General features: G+C 45.9%; 1 protein-coding gene across 1 annotated transcript in view; it reads right to left on the bottom strand.

Annotated features, from left to right (window-relative positions):
* LOC128747193 (latent-transforming growth factor beta-binding protein 2) overlaps positions 1–7,801 on the bottom strand; it is a 110,364-nt gene extending 102,563 nt beyond the window's left edge. The window contains exons 1-2 of the mRNA XM_053844870.1: positions 7,134–7,801; positions 1,872–1,945 (exon numbers count right to left, since the gene is read on the bottom strand). Coding sequence (XP_053700845.1) covers positions 1,872–1,945; positions 7,134–7,474 — 415 coding nt within the window. The 5' untranslated portion in view covers positions 7,475–7,801. The remainder of the gene's footprint in view (positions 1–1,871; positions 1,946–7,133) is intronic.
* Between the last annotated feature and the right edge of the window lie 5,423 nt (positions 7,802–13,224).

Raw genomic sequence — 13,224 nt, 5'->3', positions numbered from 1 at the left:
TGGAAGTTTCCTTTACAGATTAAAAGTCAAAAAAAGACATTATTTCATAGTAGGTAGAGCTGTTTTACCCGCCTTTATTATACAGAGCAGTGGGAAACCACAAGGGCATAAACAGGTTAAACAAAAAGTAAAAAAGGCAACACTTATCTTGGACTTCAGTTCCATAAATATCTATTGAAGAGAACCAATATTCCACTTTATGAAATTGTAAACAGGAAGTTTTAGTTTGTTGCTGTTGCTACAAACAATCTTCCACAACACAGAACGTCTATTTTTATCCACCGATTCGTGGCTGTCTTGACTCATTAAAAAAGTCCCTTTAAAAAACATGTAATTTAGCACTGTAATTGTCATATACCTGGATTTACGAGCATAATTGGTTCAGAAAGTACAACCTTTACATCAATTGCTCAGGCTTTTTAGCCACGTTCCAGGACATCAATGGCGGGAGACCAACCCTTTAATGTGGAGGGGGCGTGGGGGAGTGTGTTAGTTGCTGGGTGTGAAGAAAGCAAGAGGAGAGCAAGTGAATGAGAGGATCATCGCAAGATGTTTGGAGGGCGGAGCATCGGAGCCGCCTCTAAAGTCTGGACTAATAACATGGAGAATGATATTTGGACTGTAATAAAACATGTTGCTCTTCTCTTAAAGCCAGTGCAGCAGCTGTTGTGTTCGCCTATGCAGTTGCTCATGATCCATTGTTCCTCACTCAAAAACTGAAGTACCATTTCAGTACCACTACAGAAAAGGGGACGCGATATACCGTCAAACACAATCTCCACGATGACAATTCTGCATCTCACGATAACTTGGATAAACGCACGGCTCACTAGCTGCATTGGACCTGCACACATGAACATGGCGAGACCGTGACGGTGCACCGCGCTCTCCAGCTCTGCAGCGTATAACAGCCGCCACCGGCGTGTGACAGTTGTGGAGAGTGTGGTGGACTTTGCTTTCGTAGTTTAACTTTAACACAGGGAATCTTTGATAATGACATTGTTCGACTCTGAGTCTCTTGAACACCGAAACTGCGAAACACCCTGGTGAAAATAGTTGGCTATTGGACGGACCTGCTCTCCAGTATTCTGCGTCCCTATTAGGGTTCACTGATCGCGGATACACTCTCACAGGCAGCACTAACGCTACGAGCCACCATCAGTTAGGGACCGTCAACAAATTCTAAAGTGCTCAAAGTAGCGAAATCTTCAATAAGGCCATGGAAAACAAGCATTTTAGGAGAGAGAATTGTGAAAAAGTTTTTCATTACACAAGACAAAGGACAGTTTGTACAAAGATTTGGAGAATAGAATCTGACTCCATGATCACTTCTTCACCTGATTTATAATGTTTCTTCAGTAGCATCTAGGAACTGTGTCCAGACTGCTCCATAGTTCAAGTCAACTGTTCAGAGACATGAGATACAGCGGACAGACGGCTCCATTTAACCCCTAAATAAAGCTGGCAGAGCAGCCTGTCAGACACCAGCAGCTTCTACCAGAAACATTGAGTTTCTCATCTCTGCACTGTTCACTGTTCTATTGAGACATCAACAAATCATGGTGTTGGAGACAAACTCCACTCATGAGTTCCATTGTCAAACAGTGTCAAGAGAGACTGTGGTGTCCAACACATGGAATAGAATGAAAATGTATTTATTGTGATAATTATTGTCATTTATTGTGATCATTTTTTTGGGTCCATATTGCAACCCGTGTCCCATTCTCTAGATTCTCTGACTTGGACTACACCTTAAACTGCCATCAAATCACACCCCACTTTCCCCATGGAAGTCAAACTAAGCTAAAATTGTCATCAATAACTGTCTGTCTTGCTCAACATGAGGCCAGAATAATAAGAACAAGACTCACGTTTGATGCAGCGGTTGGTTCCTGGAGCCAGGGCCCAGCCAGAGCAGCACTGCTGACCTCCGCACACATTTGGTCTGAAACAAGAGAAGACAAAATATTCCTAAGTCCTTTGCGTGCTCCAATTGCTTACATTGTCACTACTGATAAGTGACCCTGAGAGGATACTCTCGAATTGAGCCTCCATCGATCGAGCAAGTCATGAAACTGGAGACCAGAGTGAAAACAAATAGTTACTTGAGCCTCGGACGGATTAGAGGACAGACACGCGGGACATGAAAGCGCCCGCGCTTCACTAAGTCACTGACCAGATGAGAGACGACAAGTCTTGGACAGTTACAAGTGGAATCTCTGCACTTTTTCATCTTCTGCTGCAGCACCAGCATCCAGCAGCTCCAGGGAAGGAGCCGACACGCTGGCGCAGATCCGTGCCCCGTCCTCCTTTCACAAGGTATTTCAGGAAGTCCACGTCTGACTGGATGAGATTGGAGAAGATAGCTGCGGTTTGACTCGGCGACCTCGGAGGGATTGTACTCATTAGACGCCATAATTAGGGCGTCACTGGGATGAGTTGTTTGGGCCTTCTAGTGTTGACACTTGAGACTTTTTCCAATAACATCATCACTTAAATTAAAAACTGATATCCCGCCCCAGGCCTGAAAACACCACCACAAATATTATTAAATTCCAATTAGCATCCTTGGATGAGATCATGCTGCATCGATGCGTGCGATAAGGAACTTTTAAAACATGTCAGGACGAATTTGAATAAAGTGCTTTGCGAGTATTTGGTGTCCAATAGACTTTTTAAATCTTTAAAACTGGATTTGGTTCCAGCTTAAGGCAACTCTTGGAGTGGATCCTCAGTGTGGAGTTTGTGAGCTCTTGTGTGGGTTTGCTCCAGACACTCAGGTTTCCTCCCACAGAGCAGAGACATGCAGATAACTGCGGACTCCACGTTGTCTGTGTGAGAGGAAGAAAATGGTACAAGGTCCTTTTTTATTGGTGAGAAGTATTTTGGTGGAGATATGGCACAAGTTATTGACACTCAAATTCGGCTTTCCATTTCACCTGCTTGATGATTGAATGTATGGTTTGAAGGAGGTTTAAGAGATACAGACACATAAGTCACATGTTTTTAGGGTGAGTTTTCAGGTAAAATCCGAAGAAGCACCTCAGCTACTTAAGAATGCAAGGTACACTTCTATCCAAATTACTTTCACAGCTGTAAAACATCAGCTTGTTTTATATCAAAGTATTTGCATGGACACAGAAAAGTATCCTGGGGTCTTCTTCTCGAGTGAGGGGCTAAAAGAGTTGGAGATTGGTAGGCGAATCGGTGCAGCAGTGGCTGTATTGCAGTCGCTCTATCGCACTGTTGAGTGTAAAAGAGAGCTGAGCCAAAAGGCACAGCAGATCAGTCTTCATCCTGACTCTCACCTATGGTCATGAGCTGTGGTTTCATGACCGAAAGAACAAGGTCAAAGATACAAGCAGCTCAAATGAGTTTTCTCCCAAGGGTGGTGGGAGTCTCCCTTAGAGACAGGGTGAGGGGTTTAGTCACTTGGGAGAGACTAGGAGTAGAGCCATTGCTTCTCCGCGTTAAGAGGAGTCATTGAGGTGGTTCAGGCATCTCATGAGGACGCCCCCTCATGGCCTCACTTTGGAGGTGTTTCTGGCACGGCCAGCTAGGAGGAGGCCAAGGGGTCGACCCAGGACCAGATGGAGGGATTTTATCTCTTCACTGGCCTGGGAAGGTGTCAGGATCCCCCAGTTGGAGATGGTGGATGTTTCTGAAGCTGCTGCCCCCGCGACCCGGCAACAGATAAGCAGTTCAGGATGTCACCTCAATGAACTTTTTCGTCAACATTTTGCCTTAACTTTGATGACTTTAAACTTTGATGACATCCGAGGTGTGACAGAACTGTTTTGTGGAAAGGCAATTACAGTCGAAAAAGTTGTACACAATGTAGCTGTGTGTCAGTACATGTTTAGTTTTTAGAAAATATTGTGTGCGATTTATGAGTAGCACTTTTGTTTTCAGAGAAACAAGACTCCTCCGCTGTTTTGTTTAATGCTTCATCTGAAGCCAATTTAAATGCTAATTTAATTGAAATGTTTTGTTGAAAACAAAGAGGATTTAGGTCACGACTTGTGTCAGACACGACAGCACTCGCTGCTGCCACAGTAAAAGGCGAAGCATTCTGCAGGTGTTGCTGACACAGAATGAGTCATGGACAATGTAAACGGAGTGAAGCCAGGTCGCCTGCTGCCACGGGGTACAGTCATAATGAATAAGCTGAGCGGGAATTCCAAAAGGAAATGTGTCATGAAATCACTTTTGCTAACGTGTAGCGGATGATTCATCGGCGGCTTAAAAATAAAAGTATTAAAAATGGCTGTGAAGGCTGAACACAGTCATGTGTCTCACAGATTTATGGAACTCCACTGCTGTGTTTCTTTGGAAGCTCAAAGGGGCCTTCTCATTTAGCATGGGGATATATGTCTTTTGGCAAGAAGCAGCAAGATATTTACCCTGCGAGGTAATAAAACCAGCTGCCGCCAATATCCTGGGCTACAATTTCCTTTATGGGTGACTTTAAATAGACAGTACCGCCGTACATTCACGCATCATTGCTACTGTTTTTATGACATAGGCGTTGAGAAACACCACTTGGCTAACAAGGTGCCTCTGGTAGAGGAGTTCAAGCTTGTCCAGGTTCTCAAGTGAGGGGATCGATTGCAGTGCAGTGACGAGGACCTGCGGTGAAGAAAGAGCAGAGCCAAAATACCACGTTTTGTTTGGTGACCGACTGAAGACGATAGATGTAAAAGACAGCCGACCTGACCCTGTCGGCTGCTTCAGGCGGCCGTGTAGGACGCAAAAGACCAGTTTCCCAAGGTCAAAATACTAAGTTATGGAAGAGATGGATGCAAATGTGTTAAGCAAAGATGTACATTCATCAGCTAAACAGCTCAGTTGTAGATGGGTTAAGAGCAGAGCCGTTCTATCCAATCAGAAGCAAGGAAGGTGGTGCATTCCCCTACCATCCTATGCTTTCACAAATTCACTTGCAGGAGCAGGAAAACAAGTTAGGTTGCGCCTCCCAAACACTTCCTGTCATCCCATACTATTCATGGTAGTTACCTCAAACAATAAAAATGATGGGTCACACAACACATTTTGGTCAAGTGAGGTATTTGCCAAAAAAAACAACTAATCTCATTGAAGCTGGATTAAGAAGGGTGTAGCCGTATGAGGAGCCAGAGCAGCTGTGGACCCTCACCAATTAGCTAATATGGAAGAACAAAGTGCGGCGGAGAAGCAGAGGGAAGGAATCACCAGGAGGCGTGGGGTTACCACTTTCAACACGGGTGACGTAGGTTTGAGGTCAGAGTTGAGGAGCAGCAGTTGCAGTCAGGAGAAGTGAAACTGCTGTTGTGCGCTCCAGGGTGACATGGGAGCACAAACAAAAGCAAATGAGACCCTTCATATCACTGTCTGACACACTTGAATGTTGAGTTTCGTAAGGTCTGGAATCTCGCGACCTGCCTCCCACATCTTGTCCCTTTCTGGAAATGTCGACCTTACAAAAGCAAGCACAACAGCGCGGACTTGGACGATGGCGCCTTTGCTTTATGTTTTTGGTGTCCATCTACAGATGGATGAACAGTTGAATCCTCCCCAACTGCTTGTAAAATGCTTTCATAAGGTATAAATAATGCACTTCCTAACGTGCGCAGACTCTGGCGTCCAACAAAAAGCACATATTTCTTCAGAGGCCGAGGTGAGCGACTCAGACACAGTGACGTAAACACGCCTCCCTCCTTCTGTGGAACAAACACCACAAGGGTTAACAACAGAAGGAGATGAAACTCGGAGATATCCATGTTTGGACTCTGAAGGCATCTGAGAAACAGGTGTTTCTGATCAGTAAGCGAATTTGCAAATGTTCACCAGTGCAACACATGGCCACAGGCGACTCACAAGTGGAGTCAGAGAGAGCAGTGCTCAAACCCGGTACGGTAATGGCAGGAAATGGTGATAATGAGGCTTCGCGTGGGGTTGTGAGTCATTCGCTTTTCTGGTTATCGCAGATTAAACGCTTGAGCTCCCTCAGGTGAAGATGCGCAACTTTGGAATGTGAAGCTCAGGAGTCTGAAACGAGTCAGACTCACTGCTGAACCCTGCAGCAGACACAAACATCCAGGTTCGGGAAGACCACCTGGTTGCTCAGGTGCAGCTTTTGCTGGATGAATCCGTCCATTTGAACAATGATATAAAGTTTCTGTTGTGATATTTAAAGTGTCAAACTACTTTATTTTGAACCGTTCATCATTCTGTTATGCAACTATTTAGATCATATCCCTTGATCATCAGTTGATTTTCTTGTAGAACTACATTCATTTTTGGCAATCTACATTCCATTTTTCTCACATTTACTGACAAATAACACATATTAATATTCACTTTGACATCTATATCAACTGTTCCTGTCATTTATTTATTCATCCATTCATTTAATTTGATTTTTAAACAATGCAAGTTCATAGTCTAAGTCATTAAAACAACAACTGTGTAACTCTTAGAATGGTTTTTACAACTGTCTCAGTGTCGAACGTGGCCCCAGCAACAGCTCTGGGTCTCCAGGATGCTTGGTGCTGTCCAACATTGTTGACATCTAGGAAAATGTTTCTACCCAATGATACTCCAGCTCACTATCTGTCGCATGTGTTAACAATTTTCGAATCAAATTTGGTCATCATTTTGGTCATTTTGGTCAGAACGAAAGAGGTTTTTGGCTTCCAAAATGAAAGTGGGATGAGGCAGCAGATATATCTCAGGACAGCAAACATCCTTTCCAAGACAGAGATTTAGTTTCACCGCACAGTCCTGAAAGTCTAAACCTCCTCACATGTCCCCAGTCATCTCTCCAGTCAGCCCTTCGTAGGTGAGATTAAAACCAAAATAACCCCCCAAAAGAAGTGCTCTGCTCCGAGTCTCCATATATGTTCCTCAGCCTTATCTGCTCGCATGCCAGATTTTGCTCCTCATGTCTTAGTTGGGAAGAAAAACTGTAAATACACCCTCTGTTTAATGCCTTGTTTATACTTTTATCCGTCACTGAGTGAGTTTGGCTGACTTGTGGAGTTACATCATAGCGTTCAGTGCCACAAACCCATGGACTGACAAAATAGGTCACAGCATTAAATCCCTGTTATAAGTGCTTCAACAGGCAGTTTGCTTGTGCTGTGCAGTCTTACCCGACCAGTCTCCTTGAGCCGGATCTGCTGCTCTGTCTGCGGTTGACTCTGGTTCTGGAGGCAAGCGTCTGCCTGGCGGGGCGCGCAGCTCCATCCCTGGACGCAGAGGTGAGGCCCCCCGCTGGCGCGCCTCCAGCTCCGGACGCGCGTCCTTGTGTTGTTGTTGCCGTACTCCGGGGGCTGCGGGGGACTGGCGACCACTCAGCGGACGCATCTGGGCGCTGGTCCCGAACGGATCCTTCTGTCCTTCCACCTGCCGGCTCCATGTGACTCTCAGCGATGTGCAGCAGCAGCAGCAGCAGCAGCGCTACAGTCAGAATCCGGAACACCGCTCGGTCCATTTTGGATCAACTTTTGAGTTCTTTAAAAAGTGCGTTTCGGATTTTTAAAAAAAGCGTGAATTCTACTTCAGTAAGATGGCATCCTCTTCCACGAGTGAAAAGAATCGGTGGTGCCTCCGCATAATGTCCAGGTGAGCTCGGTTCGGAAAGTCCAGAACTTCACGCGCGCATCATTTGAGTCGAACAAGAAGAGCAGCGATGTGGTGTCAGGTCTGCAGAGGCTCCAGAATGAGAGAAGTCCAGCAGCAGTCCCGGGAATATCACCTCCTCCTGGATCTGAAGTCACCGGGAATTTTTGCGGAGGATTGCACGCGCTCTGCAAGAAGGAACTCCCCCTATGTATTGTTGCTCCAGCCACTGCGCTCCCCATGTGCTCGCACACGCGCAAACACACACCTACACACACACACTGCTCTGTGTGTCTACAGGAATGCGGCCGTAAAACTGCGCTTCCAGTAAGATTTTAATAAATAAAGCAACGCATTTTGACCCTGGCAATTCTAAAGATTTGGGTCAAACTCAATACCGTCTTAAAGACTTGCCTAAAGTCTGGCCTGCGGGCCATTTGTGGCCACTAATTTGTTTGAATCTTCTGTGGAAAAATCTGCGTTTTAACAACCAACCAGAGGATCTAAAATAGAATCATACCACAGTTTATTTTTATTTCTTTTGTATATGAGAAACATTTTTTTGGATTTACTATGTGGGATATTTCACTGTATGGCAGTGACATCATTTCATTACAAGAGAATCTTAGACCCCATCCACACGGAGACTGAGACGGTCGGATAAGCCTTTCATCTATATGGATCTGCCGTTTTCAGTCACCATGTCCCATTGATACCGGGTCCCAGAGTGAGTACATTTGAAAGTGTCTGATCCATGTCTCAGCGTAGGAGCTGATCCAGACCATAACCATTGAAAATTACCAGCGTCTCTTATTGATACCGATTTGTTTTCCACCTACGCTAATATAGCTTACAAGCAAGTGTCGAAGTTGTTCCTGCAGCTAGTGATGTTTCATGAAACAGTGTCCTGATTTTCAGAGTCCACCAGATGGCGCTGTTTGCTGCATAATGTTTGGATTTAAACAACTATTTCAATGAAACCTTTTGCCATAGTGGACTCTGTTCCATCAACTCTGCAATACTGTTTCATGACACCTCATCTACCCACCAGCTGTCTTTGAAACCAGCAGGGAAAATGGTCAGATCAGAAGATGTGTGGCTCCATGTGGATGTAGCCTTATATTGCGTCCCATTGTTGGTTCCTTTAGTTCTTATGTGAAAAGGTAATTGCTCTGTTTCTGTTTTTGAAGTGGAAGAAAAAAATGTGGCTGGTCGTGTCCCACTGAAGATCTCATCAGTCAGAATATGGTAGAACAATACACACATTGAAGATGTGGTGTAGCCCAATGGTGCCCAAAGGTTCTGGCCTACGGTAACCACAAGTGCCAAAAAAATGGAGAATGGTGTCGAATGTTCTCATAATTTGCAAGTTATTTTTTTCATCAGAAGCTTCATTCCCTCCACCTTTTCATGATATCTAGCAAGCAGAACAACTTTATCTTTTCATCTCCTCGTACCTTTTCCTTGGACAACTAGACAGTCCACTGATCACAACCGACTGACACAAGACTGTCAAGAGGAAGTTGGGAGTGGCAGGTTAGAGGAATGGTGAAGAGATCAGGAATCATTGTGAATCAGGAGAAGTACTTCACAGAAGGAAGGTTGGTGGAGCAATTGACCTGCCCTGCTCAAGTCCCCTACCAAGGACATCATGTTCTTATTGAAGGACCCATCACTCTGTTGACAGAGAGCTGCCGACATACGTGGGAATCAGCTGCATGGCGATCCCAGCTCCGTCTGAATTCTTGCAGTATATTATTCTTACTCAAGTGTAAAGACCTTGCACCTTTATATAAACTGCCTTGTGCTGCGATTAAACTTCAATAGAATCCCAAAGCCAGGACGTATATCCTGGCAGCTGCAGCCGCGCAGATGTGCAGCTATAATCGAACAGCAGGAAAAGATACGGGAAGCTCCCAGTTGAAAACTTGGATAACTCGGTCGGGTTATGTAACAGATCCCATTCATCTGCCCCCTCCTCGCCCCTTGCTGCATCATCACTTTCCCTTCTCAACGTCTGGAAACAACACATTTCCCCTGTAAGATCTTAAACAACCAGAGAAGATTTGGCTTCTGCGGGTCCTTCATTCCACAAGGATGCCCAGCGGTCTCTCTCTTGAGTGGTCCATGAGCACTGTGACCACTCTCATGACTGCAGTCCAAAACACACAGCAGAGGATCGAGGCAGCCCCCTTCACGCTCAAGCCAGATTGGACGGCTTGTCAGGTCAGGAGAAGTGTGTTTTGTGACGGGATTGGGGATAAAATCTGTCCTGCTCCAGCGCTTTGTTGTCGGATCTCCAGGAAAACAAGTCTGTGTTGAGACCGATTGCTGCTCATCTTGCAGCCCAGGAGAAATCTAATTACAGAGGGAGGCCCCATTTGTCTTCGGACTGTCCCGGGGTATCATCCCAGCCCCGGGCCAACGGCGGCCCCTCTGACACCGGTCGTGTCCAGGTTTGTCCCAGCCTTCACAGACACAACTAAGCCGAGCAAAGACTCTGGACAAGTCTCAGTCAGTATCTTCAGTGATATGAACGGCTTATCGTTCTGATGAAGAATCAGAGGTGCGATGCTGTCTGCCTTTCAATATTCAGGTTAAAGATTCAGGTTTCCTCTTGGAAGGTCAAGGTTACGGGAACCTAGTTATCCACAGCTGTGAACATGAGAAAGTGCGTGATGGACAGGCTTACCTTCGCATTAGCACCTGGCTTAGTGAAATGACCAAGGGACATGCAAATGTAATAGTTCATCCATCGTCTTCTACTAATACAAGATCGGATCGCGGGGGCAGCAGGTGAGGTAATGACGCCCAAACTTCCCTCTCCCAACCAACCAAGTAACACTGCTTCTCCGAGTCAAACACCTTGCTAGGGAGGCCTGCAGAAGACATTCAGGCAACACTCTGGAGAAGAGCCCTCACAGATAACTTCTTAGCTTAGCAACCCAAAGCTGGTAACTAGAGGTGTGAGTAGAAATGATCCAGTAAATGAAGAGATGTGTCTTTTGGCTCAGCTCTTTCTTTACCACGACGGATCAGCAAAGAGTTGACTGAAGACCAATCCACCCTTCACAGCTGAACAAGACCCGGATATGCTTTAACTCTTCCTCGTCTGGAGGGAAGTGGAATACCCATGAGTGGATGATGACTTTGAACGTTGGTTGACTTCTCGCCTTTTCAAAACTTTAATACATCCGATATCGCTAGCATGCTTCAACCCCAACGTTTTGGGATATTTTTCATGCCCTGTGTACAAACACTTCTACACACACGACGGACTGAGTTTTCCATCTTGCCTCTAGCACTAGCGTGTTCTCTCCATTATGCGTCATAACTCACCATCGACACATGGGCTGTAATGCAGACCGTGTTTGTTTACGTATATAGATGGAAGCCTTTTCATCAGCCAACACAGAGCCCCATGTATCTGTGTGGTTTTGAGCTTGTGGTTACCCGGCCCTCAAGGGTGACCGTTATGGATGACACGAACCTAAACTGTTAATAGATCTATGAGATATTGATTGTTTGGATACTTCTGGGGCCAAATGTTTTAGCCAAAAGGGAGGAGTTTCACTGGCCTGTTGAATATACGCAGGCTAAACTGTGGCGTGCAGTGTGTAGCCGAGCACCTCACCATGATGTATGGAAGAGAGACTTGAAGTCAGAAATGAAGTGACTGTGGTTGTCAATGGGAGGACAAGATCATGTGGAGAAGTTTGGATGGAACCAGTGAGGTCCATGGAGGTGGCCTTAGTCAGGCCTTAATGTTGAGCCTCAAGCTATCAGATCCCATCCGCAAGTGATTTCTATTTCACCTGAGTGGAAGCTGAAGGCCAGAATTTATTCCGCCATTCATCATCCAGGTTGGTTACTCAACAACGACAGCTCCATATCCCACACAGTGCAGTCATTTCTGAATGCAAGCCAAAACCGCATGTCTGTAGGTCGACGCTTTCCTGGGGTCATTTGTAAAAGCGAAGCCCTTAATCTGATCTTTCCAACAGTTTCCTCGTGGATTTCTCCTCGCGCTGACATCTCTCGCATGAGCCCGCAGCTTAAAGCCTTTGCTAAACGAACAAATCACACCCATAAATGAATGAAGCGCTTGCTCAACCGTGAAGTGGTGCTGGGCGGACGTGTTGCCATCGCGATGACATGCAGAAGAAATATTGCCAGTGGTGCTTAAGTCTTCGCTAACATGTTTCTGGATTCTCAAATCTATGACAAGCTTTTGCATGTTCGGCTGTCGGACACACTCACATGCAGCTTTGTGTTTCAAGCCTGCACTTGCCGAATAAAAAACAAGTATGAATATCATGAAAGGCAAAGAGGAAGTGCTTGTCTTGAATAACACCCATGTGACCTACTTCTGTTACCCGCTTGACAGCACTTCATTCACTGGTGCTGGGAAAGACCCTGAAGTTCCTGGCCTTAGCCCACCATCCAGCGATACCTTTGACTGTTCCGTGGACGCCTGTTTTACGTTCGGCGTCCGTTCTCTATTCTCTATTTAAATCTGTCACGTCCAATGAAGAGAAACTGCGTTAATAAAGCACATAATTTGAGGTGTTTTTTTAAGTGGTTTCCAGCCAAACAAACTTCCATGTTTTCTTCCCGGCAGGTCCCGACGGCTGCCCACGCGGAACAAAGTCAGTATTATGCGAGCTGCCGGGGAAGAGGAAGGAGAACCCGCAGCTTTGGAGGTAGAGAGCCGAGAGATTGACGTTTCTTCTTGGTTCCCTCCATTGAAAGTCATCACAGAGAGCGATTGAGAGCGGCCGCTTAAAATTCTGCGACGAGAGCTCGCACATTCAGTTTATACCGATACTGTTAGGCTTTTTAATGGGGGGCACTTGAACTCCGACCCCGCGCCCACTCGGCGCTGACAAAGCGTCAGCTCCCCAGATAGAACGGCATCACATGTGTGTCCTGCAGCTATTAAACAGTCAGCCCACTGTGAAACCACACTTAAAGTGGACCAACTGGAACCAGTGAGCCGTCCGCAGGCAAGAGAACCCAAATCCTTCTTGAACTTTCTTCACCGCGCACGCACACACCAAGCTTGTTTGTGTCACTGCGACGTCAAGACCTGAATATTGTTATTGTTAGAGCGATCCTGTGTTATGTAAGAAAGGGAGCAGTGTAAATCTGTTATATTTCTGAAGGATGAGAGGAGTGGCCTGGCTGTCATGCCACTGCTCTCAAAAGACTCTTTGTGTGGAAGAGTTGGTCAAGACCAAAGACATCCTCCTAGCTGTAGACTCCCCACAGATGCAGCCAATTGCATCATCCGAAGCCAGAGATAAGACCATGTGAGGTCGGGAACAGGCCAGTAATTCACACTATAGATTCAATCGCTCAGGGAGGGAACGAAGGTTAACAGCTATATTATCTGTTCAGCTGTAACTCTCCAGTGTTGGACTCCAGGAAAATACCCAACATATACGTCACACACTTCTCTTGCAAAGACATTCAGTTTATGCTCTGACAAGCAGCGACTCGGGAGCTGCACTGAGAGCATTTAGGGGTGAAGTGTTTTGCTCAAGGACACAAACAAGTCTGGAGCTGGGATCGAACTTTCCAGCCACAGGCTTGATATCTGAGCCGTGCCGCTCCTGAATT

This window comes from Synchiropus splendidus, chromosome 16 (assembly GCF_027744825.2).
Source record: "Synchiropus splendidus isolate RoL2022-P1 chromosome 16, RoL_Sspl_1.0, whole genome shotgun sequence".
In the NCBI taxonomy this organism is placed as follows: Eukaryota; Metazoa; Chordata; class Actinopteri; order Syngnathiformes; family Callionymidae; genus Synchiropus; species Synchiropus splendidus.
Note: the sequence above shows the minus strand (reverse complement) of the source record. Positions and strands in the feature narration are given on the sequence as shown.